At 43.8% G+C, this 17,891-nt stretch overlaps 1 protein-coding gene across 1 annotated transcript in view; it reads left to right on the top strand.

Annotated features, from left to right (window-relative positions):
• MASP1 (MBL associated serine protease 1) overlaps window positions 1-14,528 on the top strand; it is a 152,538-nt gene extending 138,010 nt beyond the window's left edge. The window contains exons 15-16 of the mRNA XM_088444715.1: window positions 7,376-7,475; window positions 14,338-14,528. Coding sequence (XP_088300841.1) covers window positions 7,376-7,475; window positions 14,338-14,528 — 291 coding nt within the window. The remainder of the gene's footprint in view (window positions 1-7,375; window positions 7,476-14,337) is intronic.
• The last annotated feature ends 3,363 nt before the right edge of the window (window positions 14,529-17,891 follow it).

Below are 17,891 nucleotides of genomic sequence, written 5' to 3'. Positions count from 1 at the left end.
CCAAAAAAAAAATTATTTTCTGTGTTTGTGAATTGTGTGCGCAGTAGCCGCACGTGCATCAACAAAGTAGTGCCAAGCGTGCGCCTGTGTCATAAGTAAAGGGCCGGCTGGCTTGACCGTTAAAGGGTGCTGTAACCCCCGAAAGTACACTCCAGTCCAAACCAAAAAAAAATTATTTTCTGTGTTTGTGAATTGTGTGCGCAGTAGCCGCACGTGCATCAACAAAGTAGTGCCAAGCGTGCGCCTGTGTCATAAGTAAAGGGCCGGCTGGCTTGACCGTTAAGGGTGCTGTAACCCCCGAAAGTACACTCCAGTCCAAACCATAAAAAAAATTATTTTCTGTGTTTGTGAATTGTGTGCGCAGTAGCCGCACGTGCATCAACAAAGTAGTGCCAAGCGTGCGCCTGTGTCATAAGTAAAGGGCCGGCTGGCTTGACCGTTAAGGGTGCTGTAACCCCCGAAAGAACACTCCAGTCCAAACCAAAAAAAAAATTATTTTCTGTGTTTGTGAATTGTGTGCGCAGTAGCCGCACGTGCATCAACAAAGTAGTGCCAAGCGTGCGCCTGTGTCATAAGTAAAGGGCCGGCTGGCTTGACCGTTAAAGGGTGCTGTAACCCCCAAAGTACACTCCAGTCCAAACCAAAAAAAAAATTATTTTCTATTTTTGTGAATTGTGTGCGCAGTAGCCGCACGTGCATCAACAAAGTAGTGCCAAGCGTGCGCCTGTGTTATAAGTAAAGGGCCGGCTGGCTTGACCGTTAAAGGGTGCTGTAACCCCCAAAGTACACTCCAGTCCAAACCAAAAAAAAATATATTTTCTGTGTTTAGCCGCACGTATATATCAAATCGATATAACATAAATGGAGGACCAAACTTTCTCCGATAAAAATAAAATAGAGAAAGATCAAGAACCACTTCCTCCTAGTGCTGAAGCTGCTGCCACTAGTCATGACATAGACGATAACATGCCATCAACGTCGTCTGCCAAGGCCGATGCCCAATGTCATAGTAGAGGGCACATACAATCCCAAATGACAAAGTTCAGGAAAATGACCTTGAAAAAAACATTTAAATCAGCTGAAGAGAAACGTAAACTTGCCAATATGCCATTTACGACACGGAGTGGCAAGGAACGGCTAAGGTCGATCCCTAGTATGTTCATGACTAGTGGTTCAGCTTCACATGACGATGGAAGCCCTCCTCCCACTAAAAAAATCAAAAGAGTTAAGCTGGCAAAAGCACAGCGAAGAACTGTGCTTTCTAAGAAGATATCACAAATCCCCAAGGAGAGTCCAAGTGTGGTGGTGGTTGCGATGCCTGACCTTCCCAGCACTGGACGGGAAGAGGTGGCTCTTTCCACCATTTGCATGCCCCCTGCAAGTGCTGAAAGGAGCACCCACAGTCCACTTGCTGATATGCAAATTGAAGATGTCACTGTTGAAGTACAACAGGATGAGGATACTGGTGTAGCTGGCGCTGAGGAGGAAGTTGGCGAGGAGGATTCTGATGGTGATGTGGTTTGTTTAAATCAGGCTCCGGGGGAGACAGTTGTTGTCCGTGGGATGAAAAAGCCCATCACGGTCATGCCTGGGCAGAAGACCAAACATTCCACCTCTTTGGTCTGGCAATATTTCTATCCAAATCCGGACAACAACTGTCTTGCCATATGTACCATATGTAAAGGTGAAATAAGTAGGGGTAGGGACGTCAACCACCTAGGAACATCCTCCCTTATACGGCACCTGCAGCGTGTTCATAAAAAGTTACTGTCAAGTTCAGAAACTTTGGCTAAGACCGTAAGCAGTCCAGGGACACCTAAATCCCGTTGTCCTGTTGTATCCAAGCGCCTGCAAACCACACCGTCAACTCCCTCCTCGTCAACTTCCTCCTTAGTCAGGATCGGAAGTAGTCCTGCAGGCCATGTCACTGGCATGACTGACTCTCCTATCCGGGATTCCTCCGGAGGATCCTGCATTGCTACGCCTACTGCTGCCGCTGCTGCTGTTGCTGCTGCTGGGAGTCGTTCATCATCCCAGAGAGGAAGTAGGAACACCACTACTTTTACTAAACAATTGACCCTCCAACAGTCCTTAGCGAGGAGGATGAAGTACGACAGCAGTCATCCTGAAGCAAAACGTATAACTGAGGCCTTGACTGCTATGTTGGTGTTAGACGTGCATCCGGTATCCGCCATTAGTGCAGTGGGATTTAGACAATTGATGGAGGTAGTGTGTCCCCGGTTCCAAATCCCGTCTAGATTCCACTTCACTAGGCAGGCGATACCGAGACTGTACAGAAACGTCAGAAAAAGTGTCCTCAGTGTCCTGAAAAATGCCGTTGTACACAATGTCCACTTAACCACGGACATGTGGACAAGTGGAACAGGGCAGACTAAGGACTATATGACTGTGACAGCCCACTGGGTAGATGTATCACCTTACGCAGCAACAGCAGCAGCGTCACCAGTAGCAGCATCTCAGAAACGCCAGCTCGTTACAAGGCAGGCTACGCTGTGTATCACCGGTTTCAGTAAGAGGCACACCGCCGACAACCTCTTAGAGAAACTGAGGGAAATCATCGCCCAGTGGCTTACCCCACTTAGACTCTCCTGGGGATTTGTGATATCTGACAACGCCACCAATATTGTGCGGGCATTACATCTGGGCAAATTCCAGCACGTCCCATGTTTTGCTCACACAATAAACTTGGTGGTGCAGAATTTTCTGAAAAGCGACAGGGGCATGCAGGAGACGCTTTGGGTGGCCCGAAAAATTTCTGGCCACTTTCGCCATTCAGCGACTGCGTGCCGAAGACTGGAGCGCCAGCAAACACTCTTGACCCTGCCCCGCCATCACCTGAAGCAAGAGGTTGTGACGCGGTGGAACTCAACCCTCTATATGCTTCAGAGGATGGAGGAGCAGCAAAAGGCCATACAAGCCTATACATCCACCTATGACATAGGCAAAGGAGGGGGTATGCACCTGACTCAAGCGCAGTGGAGAATGATTTCCGTGTTGTGCAAGGTTCTCCAGCCCTTCGGACTTGCCACACGTGAAGTCAGTTCAGACACTGCCAGCTTGAGTCAGGTCATTCCCCTCATCAGGCTTTTGCAGAAGCAGCTGGAGAAAGTGAAGGAGGAGCTAAGACGGAGCGATTCCGCTCGGCATGTGGGACTTGTGGATGAAGCCCTTCATTTGCTTTGCCAGGATTCCAGGGTGGTCAATCTGTTGAAATCAGACCACTACATTTTGGCCACCGTGCTCGATCCTAGGTTTAAAGCCTATGTGGTGTCTCTCTTTCCAGCCGACACAAGCCTGCAGAGGTGCAAAGACCTGCTGGTGAACACACTGTCAGCTGAAGCGGAACGTGACACGTCAACGGCTCCTTCTTCATTTTCTCCCGCAACTGGGGCTGCCAGGAAAAAACTTAGGTATCCTAAGCAACCCGCTGGCGGTGATGCAGGGCAGGCAGGACCAAGTTTGGACATCTGGTCCGGACTGAAGGACCTGGCAACAATTTCTGACATGTCTACTCTCACTGCATATGATACTGTCACCATTGACAGAATGGTGGAGGATTACATCGGTGACAGCATCCAAGTAGGCATGTCAGACAGTCCATACCTGTACTGGCAGGAAAAAGAGGCAATTTGGAGGCGCCTGTACAAACTGGCTCTATTTTACCTGAGTTGCCCCCCCTCCAGTGTGTACTCCGAAAGAGTGTTTAGTGCAGCCGGGAACCTTGTCAGCGAAAGGTGTAGGAGGTTGCTTCCACAGAATGTGGAGAAGATGATGTTCATCAAAATGAATTATCAGCTCTTCCAGGGAGACCAGCCTCCAGAAGGTACAGAGGGACCTGTGGTGGTGGATTCAAGTGGGGACGAGTTAATACTTTGTGAGGATGAGGATGTACACACTGAAGAGGGTGAGGAATCGGTGGATGATGAGGATGAGGATGACATCTTGCCTCCGTAGAGCCAGTTTGTGCAGGGACACATTAATTGCCAGCTTGTTTTGTGGGGGCCCAAACGAACCAATCATTTCAGCCACAGTTGTGTGGCAGACCCTGGCGCTGAAATGATTGGTTTGTTAAAGTGTGCATGTCCTGTTTATACAACATAAGGGTGGGTGGGAGGGCCCAAGGACAATTCCATCTTGCACCTCTTTTTTTTCTTTGCATTATGTACAGTTTGGGGCCTAGTTTTTCTAACTGCCATCCTGTCTGCCACTGCAGTGTCACTCCTAGATGGGTCACGTGTTTGTGCCGCCCACTCGTGTCGCTTAGCATAGTCATCCAGCTACCTCGGTGCAACCTTTTGGACATAAAAACACTATTGTGAGGTGTGAGGTGTTCAGAATAGACTGGAAATGAGTGGAAATTAAGGTTATTGAGGTTAATAATAGCATAGGAGCAGAAAAACCTACAAATTCTGTGATTTTAGCTGTTTTTATGCTTTTTTTCAAAAAAATACAGATCCAAAACACAAAACCCAGAACCCAAAACACGGAAGGGTGGTTTTGGCAAAACCAATCCAGATCCAAAACACGAAGAAAGATCCAGATCCAAAACCAAAACACAAAACACGAAAAGTGGCCGGTGCACACCCCTAATATATATATATATATCTATATAGCCACTGAGAGCGTGCACAAATACAAAATACAGATGTTATTACACTAAAACAAAGAAATACCTTGAAGCGGCAAGGTTATAGATAATGGTGAAGTGATTCTCTAATCACGATAATATACTTATGCCAAAGATGTAAGAAGTATTAGGTGAATACATTTCTTACATCTTTGGCATCAGTATATTATTGTGATTAGAGAAACATTTCACCATTATCTATAACCTTGCTCCTTCAAGGTATTTCTTTGTTGCAGTGTAATAGGTAATAACAACTGTATTTTGTGCGCCTCTCCATATTATATATATCATGTCTAGGGATGTGCGCCGGACCATTTTTGCCGGATTTGGATTTGGATTTGGTTCTAATTCGTCGTCCGGCTTTGGATTTGGATTTGGATTTGCCAAACTGCGGTGACTGGCTTTGGATTTGGATTTGGATTTGGATTTTTTTACAATAATTGACAAAAAAAGCTAAAATCACATAAATTGGTCTTTTTTTTCTTCCTAGAGTATTATTAACCTCAATAACATTAATTTCCAGTCAATTTAGACCATATCACAGCTTATAATATTGTTTTCAACATTATTGGCCAAAGGTTGCAGTGAGCCGACTGGTTACACTAAGCGACAAAGCAGCGGCACAACGACACAGACACCACAGTATAAAGCACATCTATGACACATTGCCACACAGCAGTGGCAGAAATGAAAAGTAGTGCACCCACCCAGTGGGGTACGGCCAGCAGAGTCACAGTACTTGTTTACAAAGTGGGCTACGGCCCTAGGAGTCACAGTGCACAATCTTATTCGCATTACACCGCACATAGGGCCTGATTCACATTACACCATAAAGTAGTGTCTCTTATTTATGTTACGACACACAGTAGTGCCCCTTTTACACAATGCCCACAGTAGTGACCCTTTTACACAATGCCCACAGTAGCGGTGTCCCTTACACAATGTCCCCCAGCAGTGGTGCCCCCTATGCAGTCCCTTTAGTAGTAGGGTCCACTATGCAGTGCCCCCAGTAGAATGCCCCCCAGTAGTATGCCCCCCATTAGCAGGCCCCCCCAGTAGTATGCCCCCCATTAGCATGCCACCCAGTAGTATGCCCCCCATTAGCAGGCCCCCCCAGTAGTATGCCCCCCATTATCATGCCACCCAGTAGTATGCCCCCCAGTAGTATGGCCCCCCCAGTAGTATGGCCCCCCCAGTAGTAGGCTGCCCCAGTAGCAGGCCCCCCCCAGTAGTAGGCTGCCCCTGTAGTAGCCCCCCCTGTAGTATGGGCCCCCCCTGTATTATGGCCCCCCCTGTAGTAGGCTGCCCCAGTAGCAGGCCCCCCCCCCAGTAGTATGGCCCCCGCCAGTAGCAGGCCCCTCAGTAGTATGGCCCCCCCAGTAGCAGACCCCCCAGTAGTATAGCCCCCCCAGTAGCAGGCCCCTCCAGTAGTATAGCCCTCCCCAGTAGCAGACCCCCCCCAGTAGCGCCCCCGGCCCTTGCACAAATTAAAAAATAAAAACTTACCTGTATCCCCGCTCCCGCGCCGTCCGCTCTGTCACACGCTGAGGAGGGAGCCGGAAGACGGAGCTCATGTGTGAGCTCCAGCCGGCTCCCTCCGTGCAGCAGCCAATGAGAGTCTGTGTGACTCTCATTGGCTGCTGTAACAAACACACAGCTGCCGCTGGCGGCTGTGTGTCTGTGTCTGTGTAGGGCAGAGCGCTATCACTGCGCTCTGCCCTACACACGAGGAGACCTGATGTCGGATTCTCTAGTGAGAATCCGACATCAGGCGGCCGCCGTTCGGCCCCGAACGGGGATCCGAGTCAGGCGGTGAACACCCGAACAGGGTTCGGGTGGACTCGGATCCCCAATGTTCGGAGCGGTTCGGATTCCACAGAATCCGAACCGCTCATCTCTAATCATGTCTATGAAAATAAAATAAGTATATGAAATCATACCATATTAAAAAGAGCCTCTTAAGAACACCTATACAAAAATCTTTCAAATTATGGTATTAGAGGAACCATTTTAATTCAAAGCCTTGATTTAGACCCAAAGTTATCAATGACTTTCATTTATAAAGGTAATGCATTTCAGCTCTGGCAAGTCTTCATTCCTGTTTCTCCATTTACCTAAAAAAAAAAATATTTCTTTTGTTAAACAGTTACGCCTCTCTTTGAAATGGTTGAATAAGGAATGTGTAGTTAATCCCTTTTTTTAATGTTTCTAAGATGTTCACTTAAGCTGGTCTTCAGTGCTCTGCTTATTCTTCCAGTATAGAGAAGGTTGCAACTGCATTCTATTAACGCTACCACATTTGTTGTTTGGCATGTCGTAAATTGATGAAGTTCTTATTCTTTGCCATTCACTTTGAAATTAGTGCATTTAGTGGTTGTTGCTTTAATTTCTCTACACGCTTGGCAGTTTCCACCATAATAGAAGCCCTTAGTTGTTAGTGGATGTAATGAGGTTTCTGGAAGGACAGTTTTTGTTAGTATATTATTTACATTTATTTTACATGTATTCTGTGTGTTGGTTGTTTTGATTATGTTGTCAAAATCTGAAAAACATAAATGCATTAACATAAATCTAATTGTTAAACTATTTTACAAGTCCTTACACATTTTAACAAAAAAAATAAATTAAAAGTAGCCAAATGGTAAAGTTTTTACAATCACTGATGTATTGTTGAGAGAGTTTTAGGAAGTGATTATTAATTTTTTTTTTTAATTCTTGGATTTTTAGATTGAAATCCCTGTGGTGGCACATGATTTGTGCAAAGATGTATACAAGAAGATGGGCAAAGTGATAACTGAAGATATGATTTGCGCAGGACTAAGAGAAGGTATGAATGATTAGAATCCATGTCTATTAACCGCTTAAATGATTATTATTTTCAAAATAACATGACTTTTTTTTTTTATTTAAGACAAGAAAAAGTTTATAAAAAAACTTTACATACTTAAGTAACCCCCACTTTTGTCCATATGTTCCCATTGTAACATTACCACCCACTCCTTGACTGGGTCAATAGACAAATAACCTCCTGGGATAAGAGTTGTTCGCAAAATTGTTTGTCTATGCCGGTTTGTGTTACTGAGACTCCTGAAACAAAACTTCCTCCACAATACTCTGTTTGCTGAACATGTCAATAAATGAAGTCAGCTGAAGTCCTGCCACCACACAGAGACTATGAGTCTGCGGTGGATATAATTCCAGTTCCCAAATTACACAAGGGACGCCTGTTTTCATTATAGCCTCCTAAACTCCAAATGGCTTTTCTACCAGCTCATTGCAATGGGGAAAGACACATGATAATAACCTCTGTAGGTGTGGTTTGTCTAATGTGGGTGTGCTTTAAATAGCCAATGAAATATATGAAAAATTGTTTAGTCAAAGAGCTATAACCAAATACACCAACCAGCCCTATCTAATAAAGCAGACACCATTCTAGTGATCCCTGTAAAATGCACACAGGGATCTAGTTATGGATCTACAATACAGGGACCATTCTTGTGAGCAATCTACAATACAGAGACCATTGTCATGATCGATAGTCATTGATATTCAATATAGGGCACAGTCTACTGACCAGTATAGAATACAAGGACCATTGTAGTGACCAATATATAATGCAGAGACCATTCTAGTGACCGATACATAATACAGGCACAATTCTAGTAACAGGTATATAATACAGGCACAATTCTAGTAACAGGTATGTAATATAGGAACTATTCTAGTCACTGGTATATAATACAGGAAGCATTCTATTGGCTGATAATTTATTAAAAGTATGCTTAAAAAAATGTGGTTAATAGCCCCATTTTATATGTAAAAAGAATGAATAAAAACATTACAAACATAACATAAAATAATGTATTCTACTACTTGTTAGTGAACGATGGGCAATACCATCCAACTAAAATGAAAATTCAGCAGGAAATAGACACATCTTGCATGCATCTGTGATTCCAGTGCAGCGTCGGATCACCATAATCAGTTGTGATGGCCAGGGTGTGTAAACCGAGGCTTACTGTCGGAATCCCTCTGCCAGGTCCATGAAGTCTTCATCCAGCGACACAGACCCTGGGCTTGCCACGCTTACAAAACAGGGGCAACACGCCCTCATTTTGTACAATGGTCTTGGTCACCACCCCCATTCTGCCACGCATCACCACAGCATGTCAATCATGCTGCGGCTAGGAGGGGACTGTGAGTGATCACGCAGGACCCATTCTGCATATGCGCAGAATGGTTCCTGCAGGACCATTATCTGCACTATACTCATAGGCTATGAAGCTGCAGAACATGTACGGTTTTCATTGATAAGTTTAAAGGCTATGGAACTGCAAATATCAATTAATGAAAAAACCTCAAATGAGAAATGATAGGCCACAGTCAAGCAAGAGTTAAAAAGCAGCTTTTGCACATCTTACAATGGCAGCAGCAATGAAAGTGCGAAATACATTTTACTCATTCACCAACTTAAAATAGTTTAGCAGGGACTTGTAAATATAAGCAACTTATCCGAGGTCCTGGAATTGGATCTGGCTCTTCAGCAGGGCTATGTCCTTTGACTTGTTATAGTTGCGCTGTCATATACATAGCCGTACCTATACATTTCTGAGCCCAGGGCACCCTTTTTCTAACAAAATGTAGGAGAGACTTTAGGTGATTCAAACAGTGGCCCTGGGTGTAGAAAGTTTGCAAGAACTGCAGCAGCTAACATGTGAGACTTCAAAAAGTGGTCAGCAGTAGGTCACCTGGGGAAGTGTGGAACATAATTTCATTATGATGTCAATTCAATAGCAGGCGGAGTTCGCAATGTGCCATGACGATGGTGTTGGAATGCCAGCAACAGCATATGAAATTATCCCTGATTTTGTCCCAAATTCGCATATTTTCCTTAGCAGTCTATTAGCAGAATATTCACACACTAAATCATGGCATTGACCGCAATTGTATTGACAGGGCCGTAACTAGGGTAGTGCGACCAGTGCCATGGCACAGGGCACCACAGGGCAGGGGGCGCTGTTTGGGCCTGTCAATTTTCCCATTTATTATCATTCTCACTTGTAGCTTCCTCTTCTTTTATCTCCAGCATCTCCTGGCCTCCCCTATCTCTTCCCTGGCCCTTCCCCATGGGGCCATGACCCTTTTTCAGGTGCATTATCTTATGTCACTATTTAAAAAATGGGAGGGGGGAGGGGGGCGCCGATGCTCTCTCTGGCACAGGGCACCAAAAAGTCTAGTTACGGCTCTGTGTATTGACTATCATGAGTTCAAAGTGTGGGAACAGAAGTCCCAATCAAGGATTGGATGGACAAGGCACCCAGGTACATGGAGAAAGATGAGGGTTCCTGGAACAGCTGCTGACAGAGGGCCTGATTCAGACCCAGACGCTATGCTGTGCTCGTGATTTTTCGCAATCTGCGCATGCTTATGATTCGCAATGTGCATGTGCGAACCAGTCAGTGCGATGGGAAAGTGCTCACCCGTAGCCCGCAGTCGGGCCGCTACTTTGAGTGACAGATTCCACCGTTTGTGGGTGGTAACAGGGGAAGGTGCTTGTGAATGGGGGAGTGGTTGTGCGAACGCAGGCGTGTCTGACCGTCAGAACAGCATTTAATGGGCGTGCATAATTAGCAAAGTAGCATCATTGCACACGTAACTTAGTTGAATTTTAGCCAGAACTGCTCGCAGTGCTTGGGGTAGCTTAGATCAAACCCCAAGCGCTGCGAGCAGTTCCGATGGCCCTCGATGTTTAGGATTAATCAGACACTTCCCGGAGATGAGGTGTGCTGCGAGTGACAGGTGGGAGGTTTTATAGTCCAGCGTACGCTAACTGCTCACTAAGACATAGAGGGCGTCCTTACAGCGCAAAGAGTGAGCGCTTGATTTGCATACCCAGACCCTTTTTGCAAGCGAGCGATCGCATCTTGCGAGCGGCTCTGAATGAGGTCCAGAGTCCATTGCAAGGCAATGTGAGCAGCAGGAGTGAAGAAAAATAATTGCTTTAAGTGGCTATCTAAGCAAAGGTGCGGAGTATGATGAATGCAGGTCCTGCTGCATTTTCATTTTAGTTGGATGGTATTGCCCATCGTTTACTAACAAGTAGTAAAATACATTAATTTATGTTAGTAATGTTTTTATTCATTCTTTTTACATACAGTATAGAATGGGGCTATTAACCACATTTATTAAGCATACTTTTTATAAAATTATCAGCCACTAGAAAAGTTCCTGTATTATATCCCAGTCACTAGAATAATCCCTGTATTATATACCTGTTACTAGAATTGTTCCTGTATTATGTATCAGTCACTAGAATGGTCCCTGCATTATATATTAGTCACAACAATGGTCCTTGTATTCTATACTGGTCAGTAGACTGTGCCCTATATTGAATATGAATGAGTAAAATGGTCCTTGCATTGTATATCGATCATGATATGTAGTGGGTCTATGTGGAGCAGGGAAGCTGTGTAAGGTAGCTCAGTGTAGGAAGTGAAGAAGGACTCAACAGCTGGTCAGAACAGCATCCACCCATGTTGAGTGATAGCGCACCACTAGTCACTCAGGGCAGCCACCAGAAAGCAGAGACAGCATTGGAGACAGCTTTTGTGTCCGCAGTTCTTGCAGAGATGGCCCTGATCACCGATGGCAAGAGATCAGGGACTGAGGCAGCTGCCAGCACTTTTATGCCAGTAAAGCAAAGTGACCAGGGCCCAGGCATAGTGCAGGACCCAGAGAGCACTTAGGGTCCAGCAAGGGGAGGAGTCAGCAGAAGTCATTCAACTCTGACAGCCAGTCAGCAGCACAATTAATTTCCAATCCATAGCAGCAGCCCTCTCTATCAGGTAGCATGGGAATGGAGCAGATAGCAAGGTTCAGGCATGGGTGAAGCTGGTCTTTCTGTCACACAGGGCAAAGACTTGGCTCAAAAAACCCCTCCCACCCTCTTCCTCCACCTGTAGATAGTAATCATCCTTGGCTAGCTTGGTTACAGCTGTCAACATTGTAAGGACTGAAATGTATGTAGGGTGAGGGGAAAAAACTTTTTAGTCTAGTTAGATTAAAATGCCAGTGCCTGCTGAATTTTTTCTGTGGTTCTGGCTATCTACGCTTTTCAGCGGAGCATGCAGTTTCAACTGCCTCAAATCTCAATGGCTAGTATTGCTGCCTGTACTACACTACCTCACCTATAGCAAATCATCACAGTAACTGCCATATACTGTACTGCAGAGAGCATCAGTGACCACTATATAATGCAGAGAATATTACGTTGACCACCATATGATGCAGAGTACATCACAGTGACTGCCATATAGTTCAGAGAACCTTGCAATGACAGCCATATAATACAAAGAATATTACAGTTACCACCATATTATTCAGAGATCATAACAATAACCACAACATTATGCAGAGAGCATCACAGTGACCATCATATAATGCAAAGAACTTCATAGTGATGGCCTGATAATGCAGAGAGCATTGTATTGTCCACCATATAATATAGTGAACATCGCAATGACCACCATATAATGCAGAGAACATAGCAGTGGCCACTATATAATACATGGAGCATGAGAGACCACTATTTAATAATGCAGAGAACATAGCAGAGACCACCATTTAATACTGAGAATATTGCAGTCACTGCCATATAATACAGAGAACATTGTATCTATACATGTATCCAGGGTACTACAGATGTACCCTTAAATGGAATGGGATTGAAATGCTGGTTCAAATCCCGACAGCGAATGCCCGACAGGAGGAGAACCCAACTGGGGCAGGTAAGTATCCTAATCCACCCCTAATCCTAACCCTCCCTTAGTGGTGCCTCACCCTAACCTGCCCCCTAGTGTCTAACTCTAACCTCCCCCCAGGGGTGCCTAAACCTAACCCCCCCTCCCTGCACCTTAAACCTAACCCTCCCGGGGTGGTGCCCAAACCTAACCTCCCCCCAGTGGTGCCTAACTCTCCCCGCTGAGGTGCCTCACCTTAATCCCCCCCAAACCTAACCCTTAACCCATAATTGTAACCCTCCCCCCCTCGCAGCTAAGGGCGCCCCGGACTTACCTTTGTTCAGCCTGGCGTCCTCTGTGTTCCGGCATCGGGATTAACATAGGCGTTGGTATTTTGACGCCTATGTTAAATCCCTTGCAGGGATTCCGCCAGTCTCATATCTACAGCCCTCTTCTAAATTATCTACTAAAAATGCTTTTGCATTACTGCTAAACTGTCTTCAATTCACTGTTTATGCAGCTTCTACGTTAACATATACAACATATGGACTTTACTAAGAGACCATAACAATTTCTGTTTTTTAATTGATGTATTATCTTATCTAGCAGTTTTTGTGAAAAAACTGTGATTGTTAGAGTATTTGTGATATATTATGGATATATAATTTGTTTACAGTTGGCATATATACTCTTTTTGGGTTATGTACAGAAAATATTTTAATAAATGTATTAGCTTGCTAAATGCACAGTAGCAGTCTTGTCAGCACATCTATATTTTCTCCATTCATCATCACTTAATTTCTATAAAAGTGGGTGAAGATTAACATTTTCACCTACTGTTGAAGAAGTTAAGGACTGGGCTATTCATTATAAAGGCAATGCAAGAGATATCATTGATATCTCCTGCTTACCTTTCAGCCCCAATCTGTCCTGCAGTCCCCATGCACTAGTAGGGACTCACATGGGGTTTGCCAGATGCAGGATGGAGCAGTGTATGGGATGGAGTCCTGGGTTGCAAAGACGGATCCTTTCGGATACATCCACTCCTGGTTGGCACCTTCCGCCGGATGGCAAGGCTTTGTGCACCTGCGTGAAGCTCAGTTCACACAGGCGCAGTAGCACTGCTGAAGTAGACTCGGCAGTGCTAACTTTTACTGCTTCAAAAGGAGCAGTGAAGAGAATCGCTTTTCTGATCAGCTGTCTCTGCACTGAGCAGAGCCGTAACTAGACTTTTTGGTGCCCTGTGCCAGAAAAAGCATTGGCGCTCCCCTCATTTTTCAAAGGGACATAATGCACCCAAAAAAGGGCCATGGCCTCATTGGGAAGGACCAGGGAAGAGATAGGAGAGACCAGGAGATGCTGGGGATGAAATAAGCGGAAGCTACAAGCAAGAATGATAATAAACAGAAATTTGACAGGCCCAAACAGCGCCCCTGACCTGTGGTGCCCAGTGTGATGGCACCAGCTGCACTACCCTAGCTATGTCCCTGGCACTGAGCAATGTTTAATTGCTCCGGTGAACTTGTATCCAGTGCTGATACTCGCAGGAAGTTGAATACTTACTTATCAGGGGCCGCCCAGCCTCCAATAATTAACATAATGAATGGACCCCTAAGAAAGATGGATGCTTTGTCTTGTTATTTTTATGATTAAATAAACATCATTCAACTTTTAACAGTAAAGACAGCCATTTTGTTAGCCAAATCAATAATAATATGGTTGCAACTTATCATTTTCAACAGGAACCAAAAATAATTAGCTATGAATAGATAACAGAATGTGATTTTATGTATATATTGTAACTCTATTTTGAAAATATGTTCAGAACATATTTTTTGGATCTGTGTTTCAAATAGTTACTTTACAAGGCAGTAATGTACATACAGTATATATATATATATATATATATATATATATATATATATATGCATGCTCTCTGCTTTTTTCCAGGAGGGAAAGATGCCTGCTCCGGTGACTCTGGGGGGCCAATGGTCACTTTCAGCCAGCAGAGAAATAGCTGGTACCTGGCAGGAACAGTTTCATGGGGAGTGGGCTGTGGGGAAAGTGATAAGTATGGGGTATATTCAAATGTTTATAAGAAGCTAAACTGGGTAAGAACAAAAAGTGGCATAATATATTAACAGTACATTTTCTGCTAAATTATAAATTAGCCATACTATTTTATAAGGACAGATGGTACACACGTTTACATGTTTTGTTACATGAGAATTTTAAATCACATTCGCTTTAAGTTTAAAAAAATTAGTAAATCCACTAATTTTATATGGTTTGAATTCCTTTATAATGAATAATCAGTGTTATTATCTTAAGATGAATTTGGGATTGATATTGAGATCAAAGTTGGTACATTTAAGAAATATTTGGTATAAAATTAAGTAAAATTAGTGTGAGTGAAAACAGAAAAGTTATAAGCAATACATGAAAATGGAAATAATACTTTTATTTTTGTGGAATTACTCCAAAAGATAACACTTTACAACATTAAAATTTTCAATGTAAACGTAAAATAAAAAAGCAAGGTGGCTGCAGTGGTGTGACCTGTTTTCTTATGTCTGTGCAGTAAATAGTTGCAGGCCACAAGGAGAAATACAGACATACTGTGCATTATTCTTACCCTCTGACTTCCGAACAAATAAATGTAAATTTAGGGGCAACTGTACAAATCAGAGCAGCAGATTTATGCTATTGTAATTTACTTTGATGTTTTCTGAACCTTCTTTAATTTCAATAGTCCAACACTGGTCATATATTGTTTGCACTAAGTAATACAAATTTTTAATGACTGGAGATTATTTTTGTAACTCTTCATTATTTAAGAAACTGAAATTCTATGTTTAATTTATTATTCAAATAAATTGAGGTAATTTTATATTGTACTCAAATCATACAACAAATGGATATTGTATAAAAACTTGTGTTCATGTAAGCATGCAATCAATGTGTTTAATTGCATCAAATCCATCTACATAATACAGTATCTGTGATGACACTGGCTCTTCATTTATCAACATTCTCATGAATCTATACTTTTTTACATTTGTACAACAGAGTTGTCTAATCCATACTTGCTGACCTTTTGTCTGCCTCCTCCAGGAGAGGGCATCCAGGTCGGCCCTGCGGGGGTGGGAGGGTCTAAGGGCATGATGCTGTTATTGTGCCATTGTTGCTTCGCCCCCTGCAATGCAATGCCACAAATACTGACATTGCAAAGCGAGGAGTGGAGCCACAATGACACCATATGACATGAATTGCACATCAACCGCCTGTGCTGCCCACTTCACTGGAGAAATGGGCGGCCATGGCCAGGTGGCCCCAGCCTCCTGGAGACTTTTACTTCTTGCCAAATGGCCGGCCACGCCACGTGAGTTTAGGAAGCCTCCTGGCCATTCCAGTATTGTAGACAAGTATGGTCTAATCTCCTGGTACATCCCAGAGACTCCTGAAATGAAGGGACCCCTCCCAAACTTCAGGTCTGGGAAATAAAATCAGCAGTAAAATTTTTAAATATCAAATATCTTTAAATGTCATTTTTTGATGCATTTTACAATAAAACAATAGCTATAAATAAAAGAACTATGATTACTACATTGTAGTATATATGAAGGACATGCAAACCAATGATAGTTTTAGGACAACTTGTTGCAGCTCTTAAGCTGGGTATACACTAAACGATGGGAGTACCCAGCGATGGCACGACGCAATGAAACGAAACATTGTGCTGGCCATACATACTACACAATCCTGTGTAGGACCGTGCAATATATTGTTCTAAACTGCATTTAGCAGCATAGCGCCATTTATTGCAATGTCCCATCTGTTTTGCAGCACAGCAGATTGGAAGATGCCATGAATGGCTTGTGGGTACATGCAACAGAGCATACACACTATACGATCCACATGATATATCCCTCCAATCCCTGTCCGAACGATATATTGTATAATATGCATATCTTTTAATGTGTACCTGGCTTTACTATAACTAAAGCTAAAATCTGAGCTGTAACAAAAACATAAGAAATAACCACATACCTTAGCAGAACATACCTAAAATCTGAGTAGCGATTAAAACATAAATATAATCCCATATATGGTTTCTTGCTCATCTTCATTTATGCATGTCTGTGCTCCACTTCAATCATCTTCTGTTCATCATTGTCAGTTAAACTGAACGGAACTTCCCTTTTATTGTCTTCATAACACAATATCATTGTTGGACTACCATTTGGGGAAGTTTGTATTATTTATGAGTCTGCATTGTCCCAGGTAGACCAGGCTCTGTTATGCCAATACATAAATCTAGGCTACAAATCTGATCTGCAACTGAATTGCCTAATTAATATTTTTGTAAATTGATGCTGGCTTGTCAGTCACAGACGGTAAACTGGAATTTAATCATTTAGCTAGTTAAAGAAGAGAATACATAAAACCAAGCTCTAAAACCATAATCTTCCACAATCTCATGAAAACTGGAACACAGAAAACAACAACTAAATTTTTGAAGCTTGTTACTTTATCTTGTATTACTGTAGCCATTGTCTCAGGTGTCTTGTGATACCTCAGGGTTGTGGTGAGAGTCATAGTGACAGAAATGTTCTCATGGGAAACCTTATGATCACTATAAAACTTATGAAACCAGCTGGAATGGCATGGTGCTAGTGTGTAACCCAATGCTAATTATTTTTTTTATCTTCAATAGTTTGTATTAAGTTTTGTTCCATTAACAACAACATGGAAAGGGAAGGGAAAAAATACAGAAAAAAAGGGGAAATATGAGGGAGGGGGAGGAGGAAGAGGAAGGAATCAGACAGTGCTGTCTGTCACGGCCAGGGTTTCTCAGCATGGTAGTCACCGGGTATTACCTGTGAGGTCGTTATGGTGGGGGGTCTCTGGCAGCCGTGCTGGTGTTTGGCGAGGGGCATTGGCTGCACGTGGTTCTGTGCGGGCACATTGTCACTAGGCCTGGTGAGGTCTGGCGGTGTTTCCGTTCCGTTGGCATGGGCGCCGCCATCTTGCCTGCGGCCGTGTGATTCCAGCTGTCCAATCCTGGTAGGTCATGTGCTCATTCCAGCCAGTCACAGCGCGGCACTGAGTATTTAGGAAGGTCCAGAGCCTTCCTTCCTTTGCCAGTGCAACGTGTTTCTCAGCTGCGGCTGAGAGAGAGTACCTGTGCCTGCCTGCCTGCTTGTAATACGCTTCTAGCCTGAACCTTGCCTGCTCCAACCTGCTGGACTTACCCTGCACCCTCCATATACTTTCTCACCTGCCTGAGTACCTGAACCTGCTGTTTCCCTGCACCTTGCTTCATTTCACTCCCAGCTGGACTTCACTACCTCTGCCTGCATCAGTTACAGCTCACCAAACCTGCATTCAGTTACAGCTCATCAAACCTGCATTCAGTTACAGCTCATCATACCTCCATTCTGTTTTCAGCTCACAATACTTGTATACTGGACTGTTCCTGCTTGTCACTATCTGGACATTTC

This window comes from Taudactylus pleione, unplaced genomic scaffold (genome assembly GCF_031769625.1).
Source record: "Taudactylus pleione unplaced genomic scaffold, aTauple2 ptg000372l, whole genome shotgun sequence".
In the NCBI taxonomy this organism is placed as follows: Eukaryota; Metazoa; Chordata; class Amphibia; order Anura; family Myobatrachidae; genus Taudactylus; species Taudactylus pleione.
This window is presented reverse-complemented; position numbering and strand designations above follow the sequence as displayed.